The following is a 16,151-nucleotide window of genomic DNA, read 5'->3' on the forward strand; positions in this document are numbered from 1 at the left end:
TTTTAAGTTTTTGATCACAAATTTGATTTCTTTATTCAGTTTCAGAAAAATGATGATTAGAAAGTTAATGAAAGCCAGATTGACATTTTACCAATATAGCACATAATGTAAATCTTTCTTATTCCTTTTATAGGAATTGGAGGGAAAGAGATTAAGAAATAAGAAAACCTAAGGATATTAGCAAATAGGATAGGCTAAGTTACTCCTTTTTCAAAGAAGTCAGCAACAATATGTAAGCACATTATACCCACTGAAAGGTAGGCCAGGAATTGCTGGACCTTAATAATGGTTCTACCACTTACTAGCAGGCTCTTTACTCCAATTTTCAGATACAGACAATTGGAATAATATCTACCTCACTGGTTAATACATGCAAGGTGCTTAGGAAAGTACCTGGTACAAACTAAACGTGTTCTTTTCCCCTAGTAATATGTAAAATGATTATTTTATTTTTTAAAGATTTATTTATTATTTATTTTTGGCTGCGTGGGTCTTAGTTGCGGCACGCGGGATCTTCGTTGAGGCATGCGGGATCTTTTGTTGCGGCGCGCGGGCTTCTCTCTAGTTGTGGCATGTGGGTTTTCTCTTCTCTAGTTGTGGCGCACAGGCTCCACGGCGCGTCGGCTCTGTAGTTGTGGCACGCGGGTTCCAGGGCGCGTGGGCTCTGTAATTTTGCAGCACGCAGGCTCTAGTTTAGGCACGTGAGCTCAGTAGTTTTGACACATGGGCTTAGTTGCCCTGCAGCACGTGGGATCTTAGTTCCCTGACCAGGGATCGAACCCGCGTCCTCTGCATTGTAAGGCAGATTCTCTACCACTGGACCACCAGGGAAGTCCCTAAAATGATCATTTTAGACTTATCTTAACAACAAGAAAAAAAAAGCCCAGTGAAGCACTTGGTGCAGGTCCTGTGTAAGTATTAACTTGTCATCAGTTCATCAATGTAAGGGGAACCCTGAATTGTAGGAATTTTTTTGATTTCTAAGTACCTTTAAGGAAAATACTAAGGAATATTTAGCAGCTTTATTTGGAAACTCTTTTCTTCAGGTACAGTTTCAAGGTGAACACTAGAATATTCAATCAAAACATTAAAAATGGCAAAATTTACTTAAGGCTTTCAATAAAATGTCATTCTAAAGACAACTGTAGGAAACAAAACATAACACTACGTATTTTATCCACGTATAAAGCCTTAGTAAAATCTACATCTGAAATACTACTGTAATTCATATAACTTACCTCAAAAAAGACAAGATAAAGCTGGAGAAGATTCAGAAGAGGGCAATTAAAATGACTTTGGGGACCTGAAAGGGGCAGTGGATAAGGAACTAAGTGGTTAAGGAAAAGGGATATATATAAGGAGTATGAAACCATGAAGGGCATGGATAGGATGTAGGATGAATAGTCCAGGATAGAGTTGTTCATTAAATTTTCAAATACTTGAACAAGAGGGTACCTCCCTTGACACTGAAAATAGGTAATTTGGGGGCAAATAAAAGGAAGTCCTGCTTTCAAAGGACACAGCAAATGTGAAATTTGTGCAAAAGGAAATACAGATTAATAATATAAGTAGATTAAATAAAGTTTTACAGTAGTCACTTTTAACTATTTTCTACATTAAAACCTACTGGTAACTGTGGTCTCTTTGGTAATAATTCTCAATGGGTGCTGGGTAGAATCATATTAGAATTTAATGAGGGATCATGGTGGTGTAATCCGAAAACCCTCTGAATAAATCTGATATGCTCCCTCTTGCCTCCACAAGATGGAGTGATTTAGATAAATTAATGGATTCTTGATGGGTTATTAGGGGAAGTGAATATCCAGTGTATACAGATATTCTTAATATTCATGACCTTAACCACATGGTCAGACACAAAGTCACTGAGGCTGAAGGATCATATATCTGAACCCACATGACAATGATACTCTCACTAAGTTTTTGGATAATGTTTATTTTTTTTAACAAATACGATGTTTAGCAGTTCCAGAAAAGAAATATTCACTGAAAATGTGAAAGTCTAAACTGAGATGATATAAATAAATGGTTTAAATAAATATACTTAAAAAATAAAATAACAGTAAGAAAGACACAAAATGTAAATAACCACCTACAGTGGCCAAACATTAAAATAGCTTAAGAATACAGTTTATGAAAGGCCAAAACAGGTTAAAAAGAAGTCAACAGAGCACTAAATAACCTGCTTTCTTATGCAGAAAATCCTCCTGGAAGCTAGTCAATAGTAAAAATCTCTAGCACTTTTATGAAAATAGTGCTTACTGCTCATTCACTGGAACAAACATTCTGTGTCAACTCTGTGACAGCTTGGGTTACAAAGACTGTTTCAGACATACCTTGCTTTCAGAATAGTAGACAAGGCTACAGCCAATAGTTTAAAAATCAAATGAACATTTGCTAATGAGATAAAATACTTAAAAATGGGGGTTGGGGAAGAGGAGACAAATGGACTACAAAATCCACACAGTGAGAGGCATTTTCTTTGTGAAGTTCTGATTTATATTATTTGGTGGAGTGTTTTTAGTTACTTTTTAGTCTATTTTCATACATACTGTATAACATCCTGTTTGATATTGGGAACGTAGTAAGAGGAAAATGGACTGAATTTGGATGTTAAGATGAGTTGCTAAGGCAAACAAAAGATCTTCTGAGTGGTCCTTAAAAAAAAGAAACACACAAATGTATTTGTTCTTTGTCACAGTACTCATCCATGCAATTAGATGAAACTGCTGCAGAAATGAAACAAAACAGCATTCAGTCAGAAAGTTGCAAGAAATATTTCACCATTATTTTATCAAGATGCTAGAAGGCACTATGAACAGAGGAAAGCAACCACAGCAGCACACTGCAAAGTCAGAACTGCACTGGTAGTAATGGCATTATTGCTTATGTAGACGTGGGTTTTATCCCACTCTACTATGAAAACCAAAAAAAGGGGTTTTGCTCTTTTACTACGGAGAAAGAATGGCAGAGCCAGATTCTACCCAGAAACGATTCCCCCTTCTCTGTTACACAGAGAAGGATTTACAATCATTTTCCATTCAGTTAAATGCTGTGACTTTTTGAAATCCTATACTAGAAGCTTCCTCTGACTAGTCTTCCTACTTCCAGTCTCATATCCCTCCATTCCTGGTTCCACACAACTGCCTGTTACATCTTTGATATTCTTTTTTTTTTAATTTTATTTTATTTGGCCACACTGCACAGCATGTAGGATCTTGTTTCCCCAACCAGGGACTGAACCCGTGTCCCCTGCATTGGGAGCATGGAGTTTTAACCACTGGACCACCAGGAAAGTCCTGCTGTTATACCTTTGTAAAGCAAAAAATACGATGTTATCACCTTCCTGGATAAAACCTCTAAAATCTCCCCCAAAGGCTAAAGCTCAAGTTCTAAAACAGGGTCTAAAGGAATCTTCATTTTGTCGCACCTGCCTTCTTTCCCAAACTCATCTCCTATTACTCCTGTGCATTGTGGGTTCCTCACACTTTGAACTAGTCTCTTTTCTGTACATACCAATGCTGCTTTCCACTCCTCTGCTCTCTTAGGTGAAGACTTTCTCTGACTTTCTCCACACCAACCAATCACTCTTCCAGGTTGCTGCAGTACCTGGCACATTCCTCTCATATGGTGCTTACCATAGTATCCTACAATTATTCCTTTGTATGGAGAAGTCCACAAGACACTGTATTCACCACACTGAATTCACAGACAGCACAAATATTTGGCCTTTCATTAAACATTTATGGGGTACCTACTATCTGTAAGATACTTTGTTGAAACACTGGGGATCCAAAGATGAAGACAAGATTTCTGACCTAAAGAAACTCAATGTCTAGAATAAAAGTTTGATAAACAAAAAGTTACAACATAGCAAATGTCAAAAGTATTAACAGAGATAAGTAAAAATGGTACAAAGCAGAGAATGATGAACTCTACCTCAGATGATCTTCACACAGATGATGCTTAAGGTGATCTTCAAGAATACATAAAGCTCACTATGCTAACAAAGATGGGAGAGGCATTCCATGCAAAAGGAACAGCATCTGCAAAGCTATGGAGATATGCCAAGGAACAGTGCAGTATAATCATGCAAGAGTAAAGAATTTAGTATGATTAAGCAGAAAGTGCAGGGTAGGGAGTGGATTTAGGATACACTATAGAGGTAGGCCATGGAGGTAAAATTTAGATTTTACCATGTAGGTGACAGGGAGTCACTGAAAGTTTTATAAGGGGGAATGACAATATTATATATGTATTTTAGAACAGTCCTTTTCTTAGCCCTGTGTAAGACAGAATGAAGAAAACCTGACCAGAAACAGAGGGATAGGATTATTTTAGTAGTTTATTAAGAGAGACACAGATTTGGAAATCCCCCCAAAGCAGGCTGAAGCAGAAGCCAAGTGAGGGGAAGAGATGGCTCAGGAAGCAATGCAAAGTGAAGAGGGGGCCAGAGAGAGCTTTACGGAATGCTAGCAAGTCGATGTGGACAAAGATACGAGTTAGCAACTCAGACTGAAAAGAATGAACAGAGAGGTAGGTCAAAGGAAATCTAAGAGTGTGTTGTAGCACAGAAAAAACGACAGTGGTCAATAGTGTCAACTGTTAAGAGAGACGTTATACGATAAAGACTAAAAAATACACATTCCTTTTGAAAATTAGTTAATTTGTCACCTTCCTGAAAGCATTTTCAGTGGCATCTGGGGAGTGGGGAATGGTGGAAAAGCCTTACTTGCAGCAAGTTGAAGCCTGAGTGGGTAATGAAGATACTGAAAAGAAGAACAAATCAGTCTTTCAAGATGCTAACATGTGAAGGACAGTGACATGAAGATGTATATAGATTGAGGAAAACATAGGGAGAGTTAACAAACAAAAGAACAGAAGGTAACAACTGATGAAGCAAGTCTTCTGAGAAGACAGGAAGGGAAAAGATCATCAGGAGAGGGAGACTGCTTAGCTCCAAGCTAAAGAGACACCTATTCCTCTGAGACTGAAATAAATGAGACAAAAGTAAGTGTATAACGGTGTGGGGCTATGTGCTGAGAGAGTTCAAGCCTTATTTATCTCTGCAACTCAGCTCCTTCCCTACCACAATGCCTAGCACACACTGGGAATTAATAAATGTGTTAAAAGGCGGGGGCTGGGGAGGAGGGGAATACCCCACAAAGGCAGGGGGTTGTTTTACAAATTATTTTCTTTTATTAAACTATGTAAGGCTTGTCTTTAGGACCCCTTATAAAGTACACAATTTGCAGGGCAGGTAATAAAAATTTAGTTTTGTCAGCACTCAACAAAACAAGTCAGTAGCATGAGCACAAGTTAACCTGTGGGTCGCTATCAGTTGGAGATGTAGTTTAGCCTGGCACAGATGGCACGTGGATGGCTTTTTCTGTGCCAAGTCTTCCATAAAATTTTGGTCTTTGTATCTTGCCCCATTTCAATTTTCCTTTTTAATCTTGTCTCTGTGTTCCTAACCCAATTTGATTGCTGTTTGCTGTCTCTACTTAGTGGTCTGAACTTTGTGCCTTGGTCATGGTACCTTAACTTTCAAACTCAGCTTTGAACATCTCTAAGAGGAAAGTTCAGTCACTCTGATAAATTATCTTAAATTTATTTCATTTTGATATAATCTGCCTCCAAACCCAACCCAAACTCTAAAATCTGATGACTTATGAGTTGAATATGGACTACAAAATTTTTTGGCAGGTGGGGGGCAGAAGGTTTTAAATTAGAATTAGTTGACAGCATTTAAAAACTCTCCTGAAAAATCTGGGTGGTTTGGTAACACTGGCCACATGCTCCTTCATGGTAACAATCAGCTGGAGCTAAATAGCAGCAAGGTCCCTTTTCCAGTCGCCCACATTCCCCTTGTTCCTCCACTCCCAACCCACGATCTCCCCAACAATTAGCTAAGTGTCAGTTTTCATTTATCATCTTATGTTCCGTTCATTTGACTTACTTTATTACCAGCCTGGCACTTTGTAGGCATCTGAGTTTGTAATCCTTGATAAAGAAAGTAAATAATATGAGGGCAGAGACCTTGCTTATCTTGTATACCTTTGTATTCCCAGGGTCTAGCTCAAAAAGTATTTGTTGAATAAGCAAGCTTTTATTTCAGAAGAATACTTTTACTATTAAATCAAACTAAAAGGAAAAGCAGATGAATATATATAGAATTGTTAAAGATCAAATGAAAAAGATACAATTTTGCTAATATGGGTTTGGGGCTCAAAGTTAGGACTATGACACCTCAAATACTGGGTCCCAGGGGGAACAAAGCTAACCATTTCAAATTAAAAACCATTAACAGATTCATTTATCAATGTATATACCACATTTGTTACGACACCAACTCATTAGTAAGGTGATTGATTATATATATAATTTATGTATTTAGATATATAAAATTATTTAGATATATATTTAGATATGTAGTTTATGTATTTAGGTATGTAATATATATTTAGATATGTAATTACAGAAGAAATAAACTTCATTTTTCCCCTCTTAAAAACTTTACATGTACACAAGAAATGCATGCTCATTGTAGAAAAATTATACAATACAGAGAACTAAAAAAAGTCACCAGTCATTCTACCACTTACAGGTAACAATGGATAAGATTTTGATGTATTTATATTTTGATAAATACTTTTTAATGAATAGATACACATGTGTGGTTTAGATTTACATGTATATATGTGTGTGTGTGTGTATATGATCATACTTTAAATACAGCTAATTTCTGATCTCAGTAAAATCGATTTAATTCAGCCAGTATTTGCAGACTACTATATGCAAGGCACTATTCCAGTCAATTTCAAGATGTAATATCTTTTTTCATAGTCATAAAATAACTGAATTGTTTAAAAGAGCAGATGTTAAATAAACTAGTCTATGAGAACAGTTGAAGATAATTACAGTTGACCCTTGAACAACACAGAGGTTAGGGGTGATGGCCCTCCATGCAGTTGAATATCCTCCTATAACTTTATAGTTGGCCCTCCATATTTGCAGTTCCACATCCGTGGATTCAACTGACTATGGATTGCATAGTACTTTAGTACATATTTATCAAAAAAGAATCTGCATATAAGTGGACCTGGGCAGTTCAAACCCATGTTGTTCAAGGGTCAATTGTATTATGAGAGGAAATATGGCAGAATGGAAAGACAGCTCAACTGCATGAGCTTGGATAAGACCCTTGCCTCATTTATGACACTGAAATAATAATAATGTTTACCTTAGAGAGTCCTTATGAGAATTAAATGAGATTATGGCATAGAATGTTTGGCACATGAATACATAATAGTTGTGTTTATTATCACTGTAATGATATTGATCAAATTATGTTGCTAATATACCATCTTAACAGTAACTGAAGTGGTTGTACCAATTAGTCAGAAATGAAGTTTAAGAATTCAATGAATGCAACTCAATAACAAAAAACCCCAAATAATACGATTAAAAATTAGGCAAAGGACCTGAATAGACACTTCTCCAAAGGCATACAGATGGCCAACAGGTACATGGAAAGGTGCTCAATGTCAATAATCATCAGGGAAATGCAAGTCAAAACCACAATGAGAGATCACCTCACACCTATTAGGATGGCTTTTATCAAAAAACAAGAGATAACAAGTGCTGGCAAGGATGTGGCAAAGATGGAACCCTTGTGCACTGTTAGTGGGAATGTAAATTGGTGCAGCTACTATGGAAAACACTACGGAGGTTACTAAAAAAATTAAATATAGAACTACAATATAATCCAGCATCCCACTTCTGGGTATATATCCAAAGGAAATGAAATCAGAATCCCTATGAGATACCTCAACTCTCATGTTCATTGCAGCATTACTCACAATAGCCAAGATATGGAAACAAGCTAAGTGCCTCTCAACAGATGAATAGATAAAGGAGGTGTGTGTGTGTGTATATGCATGCACGTGTGTGCACGCACACACACACACAGTTGACCCTTAAGGAATGCTAGGGTTAGGGACGCCTACCCTTTATGCAGTCGAAAATCTGTGTATAATTTGATAGTCTGATCTCTGATTCTGTGGCTCCACATCCACAGATCCAACTAACTGTGGGTCCAACCTACTATGGATCATGCAGTACTGTACTGTGTATTTACTGAAAAATATCCATATCTAAGTGAACCCGAGCAGTTCAAACTTGTGTTGGTCAAGGGTCAACTGTATATAAAATGAATATTATTCAGCCATGACAAAGGAAATCCTACTATTTGCAACAACATGGATGAACCTAGAGAACATTATGCTAAGTGAATAAGCCAGACAAAGGCAAATACTGTAGATCTCACTTATATGTAGAATCTGAAAAAAAAAATCAAACTCATAGAAACAGAGAGTAGAACAGTGGTTACCAGGGAATAGAGGGTAGAGAAACAGGGAGATCTGGTCAAAGGGTGCAAGTTATAAGATGAATAAGTTCAGTTATAAGATTAATAAGTTCTGGGGATCTAATATACAGCATGATGACTATAGTTAATAATACTTTATTATACACTTGAAATTTGCTAAGAGAGTAAATATTAAGTGTTCTCACACCACACACACACACACACACACACACGTAACTATGTGAGGTGGTGAATGTGTTAATTAACCTGACTGTGGTAATCATTTCACAATGTATATGTGTATCAAATCATCATGTTGTATACTTTAAATAGATATAATTTTATTTGTCAATCATACCTCAATAAAGCTGGCAGGGGAGAAAAGAATTCAACTGACTGAAGATTTTGAGAGAAGTGAGTGAAGTTTTTCACTTCTAAGTTATCTCTCTCACAAAACTAGGGTACTTAAAAAAGTGTAATATAAAATCTGCTTAGTTGGGACTTTTACACTAGTACTTTTATAAACCAGGAGATGCAGAAAGAAATAGTAAGAATATCTGAATAACTTGGTTAAAGTTCCTTGTTTGGAGAACTTTTGTAGAGCAAAATAATCCATATAATTTAAGGAAATATTTTAAATTGTTAGATGTATCTCAGAAGACAATCACTTTATACATACTTGTAAAATAGTATTTATTATAGTATAGTTACTTTTTAGTTTCTCTCTACTTCTGTCTTACCCTCATCTCAAGGGTAAGAGGTTTATCTTATGCATTTATTGATTAAAGAACTTAATGAAGAAACCAAAACTCCTATAGCTTTAATTCCAAGAGGAATTAAAAAGTGGAACTAACCCAGGCCTTTGCCTGGTTATCAAAATATTAGCACCTGAATTACTTAAGCAGATTTTTCAGAATGGCTCCAGGTCCTGACTCATCAAGATTAAGAAGCCTGGGTTAAGGAGACAGAAGGCAAAGTTTAAACGTGAGCGTGTTTGGTAGTGTATCTGCCTGCATGTCTCAATGAATTCAGAAGCATGTAGAAAATGCTTTTAAATTATTAATTTTTATTATCTGCTCAAGCCCTCTAATGGAACAGATAGAGAATAAGCTCTGAAAAGAGTGGAATGAGATGGCCACTAATAACAGAAACATTTCTCAAATTCCCTCAGAAAGATGAAAAAGTAGAGGGCAAAGAGAGTTTAACCTACCTCTCTCTTTGCAAAGGACAAAAAGGAATTCAGCAGCAATTTGCTTGACTCCCAGGTCAACATGTGTCATGAGGCGCACCAGCTTATTTCTCACAGTTGAGCCAACTTCAGGTCGATTTGTCACATCCCTCAATGGTGGTAAAACCTAATGGCACAAATGCAAAACCATCATCAATCGTTTAAGTATTAGAGTAAGTGAGAATGGTACCAACCGAGCTTAGTTTTGTAAGAGTAGAAAAAACATTAAAAAATAAATAGGTTTGCTTCCAAATAGAAAAAAGCTAAACAAAAAACAAACCTCAAATAAGTTCATGCCTGTAATGAAATTTCATTTGAAGTGAAACATCTCTTCACTGTACCACCATGATATATTCAAACCCATTCCTGAGTTTTTACTCATCTCGGCACCTGGAATGCCCCTGCTGCCTCTATCAAAATCCATGTTAAAGTCTGGGTCAAATTTCTCTTTCTTCCTTAATACCCTGACTCATATTGATTTTTCCCTTCTTTTAATTCCTGCAGCATTTTCATTATTTACTAAAAAAAACCCAAAACCCTGTACATATGTTTTCTAGTTGTTTTATTTTATAATAAAATGGTTATTAATTATTGAGTACTTCCTATGTGCTAGTTGCTGTAATAGATGATATGCATACATTCTCTCTAATCAACCCTCACAGGAACCTTGCAAAGGAGGTAGTAACATCACTATCATCCCTATTTTATAGACTGATCCTCAGAGGGATGACATGACTTGCTTGGTTTATCTGTTTGTTTGCTCACTCACTCACCCATCCATGCATCCACCCAGACCCCTCCTCTTTTGGTTCTCCACACTGGTTGCTTCATCTTAGCCTCTGTGCCAGTTCTCTTTTATCCTTTTGTTTTTAAGTGCTGGAATATTCAAGGGTTAAGTTCTTGGGAAACATTTCTTTACTATTTTCACTCTCTATTGGTGATCTCATCCAGTTTTACGGCTTTGTATGGTCTCTATTTACTGATAACTCCCTAAAGTATATGTCTATCTTGATTTCTTCCATGACCTCCAGACTTTTATAGGCTTCTCAAATTTAGCATGTCCTAAGCAGAATATTGAAGCGCCCAACAAAGCTGTTCCTTCTACAGTTTTCCATCTCATTAAAAAGCAAGTCTGTTCTTCCAACTGTTTACTGCAAACACCTTGGAAACAGCCTTGATTCCTCTCTTTCACATCCCACATCCAATCCATCAGCAAATTATTCTGGCTGTACCTTTGAATTATATCCATAACCCAACCACTTCTCACTATCTCCTCTAGTATTACCAAATTCAAGCTACCAATATTTCTCATCTGAACTATTACCACAGTCTCCTAAGTCATCCCTGCTTCCATCCTGGTCCTTCTATGATCTATTCTCTACATAGCAGCTAGGATGATCCTTTGAAAGTCAGATCATGTCATTCCTCTTCTCAAAGTCCTCCAGTTCCCATGGCTTCTCATCTCACTCATAGTAAAAGACGAGGTCCTTCCAAATTCCTTAGGTTTCACATAATGTGGCTTCCTGCTACTTTTCTGACTTAATTTCTATTATATTCCTTGCTTACACTACTATAGTCTCACAAACCTCCATGGAACTCCTTATACTCACCGAGCACCTTCCTACCTCATGGTCTTTGCATTTGCTGCTCCCTCTGCCCAGAAACTCTTTTTCTGGAAACTGGCTTGGCTCATTCCCTTACTTTCTTCAGGTCTCTGTTCAAATGTCATTTATAGGAAGACATTCCCTGACCACCCTATATAATTAACCTTCAGCATTCTCTTTTTTTATCCCCCTCCCTCTGCTTTAATCTTCCTCATAGCACTTATCACCACCTAACACAGTATATATTTCTTTCTTTATTGTCTGCCTTTTTCCACAAGTCAGTTCCATGGGGGCAGGGATTTCTTTCTGTTTTGTGTACCGCTCTCAGTGCCCGGCATATTACAGGTTTCGATAAATATTTGATGATTGAAGGAAGAATGAATTAATTCCAGTAGCTTTTTAAAAGTGCCTTCTATAAGCTAGGCACTATGCTAGGAAATGAAGATAGACACAAAGTCAAATTATAATTTACTATACCAGACTCTTTATGTGTATATTATTTTTTATTTAATCCATTCAGCTGACTTCCTTCCTTCCTTATCTCTTTCTATACTGAGTGCCTACCATGTATCAGGAGGTACTGGAAGCCCTGGAGATACAGCTGTGAAAAAAACCCAGAAACTAAATCTCAGAAAACTGAGTAATCTGCCCAAAGTGTTTATAGAATCCGTCTTTCAATATCTCTGGTAGGATAGAACAAAATTCTCTTTGTGCCCGGTAGGCACAAAGTAATTGCACAATAAATTCTTATTATTTGATTCAGCCAACCATACTGAGTTTATCTCCCATTTCTAGAGGAATGAGACATGTAACAAATGATTTCATGTGGTATGTACCTACAGTTCCAGAGTATAGTATCTATTAGTAAAGGTTATCGCACAAAAATTCTCTTAGCTATGTTTTGGGTTCCTTAACAAGTTTTTGAAGTGAAATTTTGTAGTTTTTATTGTTACATATCATGCCCAAACTGCATATGTATGGAGCATTTCTATTTCCCCCCAAATACTACCCTCTATTAAATTTTTTCTTTTCTTTGAGAAATCTTGTCCAGTTCCTCTTTCAAATCCATAGAATCTTCATCACTTCTATTAGCCTCTCCAGATGAATCCAACCTGAATCAGTAATTTCTACCATCTGTTCTCTTTCTACCTGCCCAAATACTGAATACTCAAGACCAATTTAGTTTGGGTATGCACGAGTTGGATTTAATCAGGTATTAACTATGGGGCACAATAATTAATTAGCCATGGTTCCATTTACACTATTATCAAAGTTAATCATCTGTTACTTTAAGTTCTGCCCTTCTTGATCCTCATAGTCTATAGTGCATCTTCCTCAGAAGGAAAGTTGATTTCTGTATTGTGCCTTGTATCTTTCTTTAGTTATCTTTTACTTGTCATGTCTCCTTCTTTATCTGTACTGTAGTATTTCTTTGAGGATAAGGAGTGGGTCTCACAATCTTTTGTATCTACATAATGTATAGTCCAAGACCTTCATATAAATAATCTATTTAACAAACAGATTTTGGGGGGGGCTATCCTGGTTAGAGATGGCAAAATCTAAACAGTTTAGTTGAACGTGGATCTCCTCTGTGAAAAAGCTAAAATATAGAACACAAAGTATTTTCATTTATTATTCTCCACCAAGTCCTCCTAGTCATGATAGAATGTCTTAAAATAATCAAACTTGGAAATGACCTTAATTCATCAATTAACTAATTTATTTTGCTTAAATGATTATTCATGCTTTGATGGTAGCTAGTCTTCCAATAGACTATAAATTCTTCAAAGATAAGAGTCCCTACTTTCTAATTTCTCCTTATCAGCAATATCTATTAATGTGCTCTACACACAGTAAAGTGCTTATTAAATCTTGACCATAAACATATGGGGGAAAATGAACCTAGTTAATTTATTAAGAGAAATTCTATATGGCAATAAATGAACAACGGGGTGAATGGTGGTACCATGTAGTGAATGAGGAAAGAAGGGGAAGACAGAGGGTGGGGAGGGATGGGAAATCAAGAGATTAGTTTGGGATACGTTAAACTTAAGATACCTACTACACATCCAAGGGGAGGAGATGAGTAGGCAGTATGTTATATAAGTCTGGAGCTTCGGGGACAGGTCAAGAGTAGAGATAGAAATTTGCGAGTCATCAGTGAATAGATGACTTTCAAAACCATGACTGTTGAATGAGACCAACAAGAGAGTAGAAATGGAGACAAAGATAATATTGCCTTGGGGAGCTCAAACACTGCAAAGAAGAAGTTCCCTGTTGTGTCCTAGACACCAAGTGAAGAAGGTACTTCAAGTAGGAGAGAATACTTAATTACATCAAAATGTTACGGGGGAATAAAAAAAAGATTTGAGAACTATTAGATTTGGCAATATCGGGTTGATGATGTTTGACAAACACCTTTGTAGTAGAATGAAAAGCATGAAAACCTAATTACAGTGGGTTCAGAAGAGAATCAAAATGAGTAAAAAGAAGAGGGCGGGTGAGCACAGAAAACTGTCCTGAGGAACACTGCATAAAGAAGAGAAGAGAAATGGAGAGGCAGCTTGAGAAGTGGGATTAAGGGAAGGTTTTTCTGCTTTTAAGATGGAAGATGTGTTTGGGTGCAGACAAAAATGATCCAGTACATTAAAAAAAAAAAAAAGATTAATGTAAGAAGAAAGAGAGGGAGTAAATGCAGGAGCAAAGTTCTCGAGGTGAGAGGGAAAGGTATCCAGGATATGAGTGCAGAGGCTGGCCACAGAAGGAAGCAGGGACAATTCATCCCTTGTGATAGAGGGGGGGAGACAAAGGACATGGGGGTACAGATAGATGCAGACAGACAGTAGATGCAGAGGTAGAAAGATGACTTCTTACCATGAACTCCAACTACTACCATCTTACTCCGAACCTTCATCATCAGCTCTCTTTTGGGCTGGTCTCCTCACATCTACTCACACTCCTTTAGTCTATCTTATATATAGTAGCCAGAATATCTTTAAATATAAATGAGGTCACATCACGTCCCTTCTCAGAACAGTCCAATGCTCTCCCTTCTCACTTAGAAGAAAATCAAAAGTCCTATACAACCTTACGTTATTTGGTTCTTGCTTACCTCTTTTACTTCATCTACCACTCTCCCCCTCGCACAATGTTCTCTAGCCTTCTTGCTTTTCCTTAAGCATACCAAAGCATCCTCTCATCCAGGGACTTCGAATTCGTTCTGTCTGGTACATTCCTCTTCCAGAATATTCTCAGAACTATTCTCAGAGAATATCCTCTTCCAGATATTCTCAAAGATCCTTTCCTTACTTATCCAAGTTTCTGCTCAAATGTCATTTCCTCAGAGAGGCTCCTCCTTATTCCCTTAAGTTTTCCCTTCCCCTGTATCTTTCTTCTGAACACTTATCACCACTTGCCATTGTATCATACATTTATTTGTTTACTTTTTGTCCCCCTACAATAAGGGAAACTCCACAAAGCAAAGACTTCATTTGTATTTCAATGCTTAGAATACAGCTCACAGATCTCAATAAACATTTGTTGAGTAAATGAATGAATGAGTCAAAAAAATAGACAGGGTCACTTATTTCTGGATTAGGAAGATTTCAAAGATTTAACACTAACTTTTTTGAGTTTCTGATATTCTGAAAGAAAACGACTGTGAAAGAATTCGACTCATTAATTTTATGTTAAAAAACACATATAAGATTAACTTTGAGATGTTAATATGCATTAAACAGTTACCTGATCTTTGAGAAATTTTCTGATGTTTCGATGGGCTCGGGAACATTCTGTTAATAAGCTGAGAACTGGAGTTAGACCCTCTCTATAGCTGCTTCCCTACAAAGAAAACCATACATGCTGCATTAGTTTAGTTTTTAACAGTTTACTTTTCTTCATATAACTGAGTATATTAATACTCTTTTTTTGAGAGGGAGACACTTTGTTACCAAAGCTGTACAAACTATTTTAAAAATTATTTTCCTAAAAATATTTCCATTTCATTAGTTATCTTCATGTTTACTAATGCCCATTTTTATCCTTCCTGGATTTTTCTACATTTTGTAGGGCCCTCACTGGCTCAGCAAATGGGCTTAAACAAGGCGAAGGTTTTGATGACCAACCCATCCTAACTTGCTGCCTTTTAATATAGATACTCGACAAAGCAAGTGACAGAAAAGAGAAAATAAGCAGCTTACAACAAATGGAAAGTTGACAATTTTCTTTTAAAGATGTCTTTTAGGTGTTATGGAAAGTAGTTATCATCAAGTTTTGGGGGGGAGATAATTTTTACTTCTGGAACTTACAAAATACCTACATAGAAAAGTAATTACTTTTTCCTTTGTTTTCAGGCACTAGTCACAATTTTGGTGTCGCATCAACACAATTTTCAGCTTTAAACAAATAAATTCACTTCGTTTCAGCAATTTATCATTTACTACAGTAAAATACTTTCTGGAGTATAAATAATTATGCAAGATGTCAGCTATAAAAAAAAAGCTTAGATTCAAAAATCACATCCTGTGATGTCTGTATGTGTGTACAATTACATTCTTTAGAAGCATCTTCTCAATTTTATCAGTCTTACCTTGTCTATTCTCTTCTCCATAAAACTGAGTAAAACATGAATGGCCTCCATATTCATACCATTGTATACCATGGCATTATTTTTCAAAACTGTTTCTTTCTCAGCTGTTTTATCACTGGGCAGTTCATCTAGTGTCGTTGCTTCTGGGGCTGTTTCTTCATGGGTTAATGGACAAATGAGAACATCCAAACAAGAGACCGGAACATTGCTTAAAAGGTTGACTGCATTGCTGAAAAGCAATTTAAAAAGACAATATTTTAACTTGACTGACTAGTCCTTTAAAACACAAACATAATAAGTTCAGAAGTGACTTTTAGGAGTCAATTAAAATTCTTCTTTTTCAAA

General features: G+C 36.6%; 1 protein-coding gene across 7 annotated transcripts in view; it reads right to left on the minus strand.

Annotated features, from left to right (window-relative positions):
* The window catches only part of RIC8B (RIC8 guanine nucleotide exchange factor B), a 116,453-nt gene that overhangs the window by 31,990 nt on the left and 68,312 nt on the right, over positions 1-16,151 (minus strand). For all 7 annotated transcript variants that reach the window (XR_009702475.1, XR_009702474.1, XR_009702473.1 and 4 more), the window contains exons 5-7: positions 15,807-16,035; positions 14,963-15,058; positions 9,597-9,741 (exon numbers count right to left, since the gene is read on the minus strand). Coding sequence is in view for 2 of the 7 variants with exons in the window: in XM_061204195.1 (XP_061060178.1) it covers positions 9,597-9,741; positions 14,963-15,058; positions 15,807-16,035 (470 nt within the window). In the remaining 5 variants the exon portion in view is untranslated. The remainder of the gene's footprint in view (positions 1-9,596; positions 9,742-14,962; positions 15,059-15,806; positions 16,036-16,151) is intronic.

The sequence above is a fragment of the Eubalaena glacialis genome, chromosome 11 (assembly GCF_028564815.1).
Source record: "Eubalaena glacialis isolate mEubGla1 chromosome 11, mEubGla1.1.hap2.+ XY, whole genome shotgun sequence".
NCBI classification, from domain to species: Eukaryota; Metazoa; Chordata; class Mammalia; order Artiodactyla; family Balaenidae; genus Eubalaena; species Eubalaena glacialis.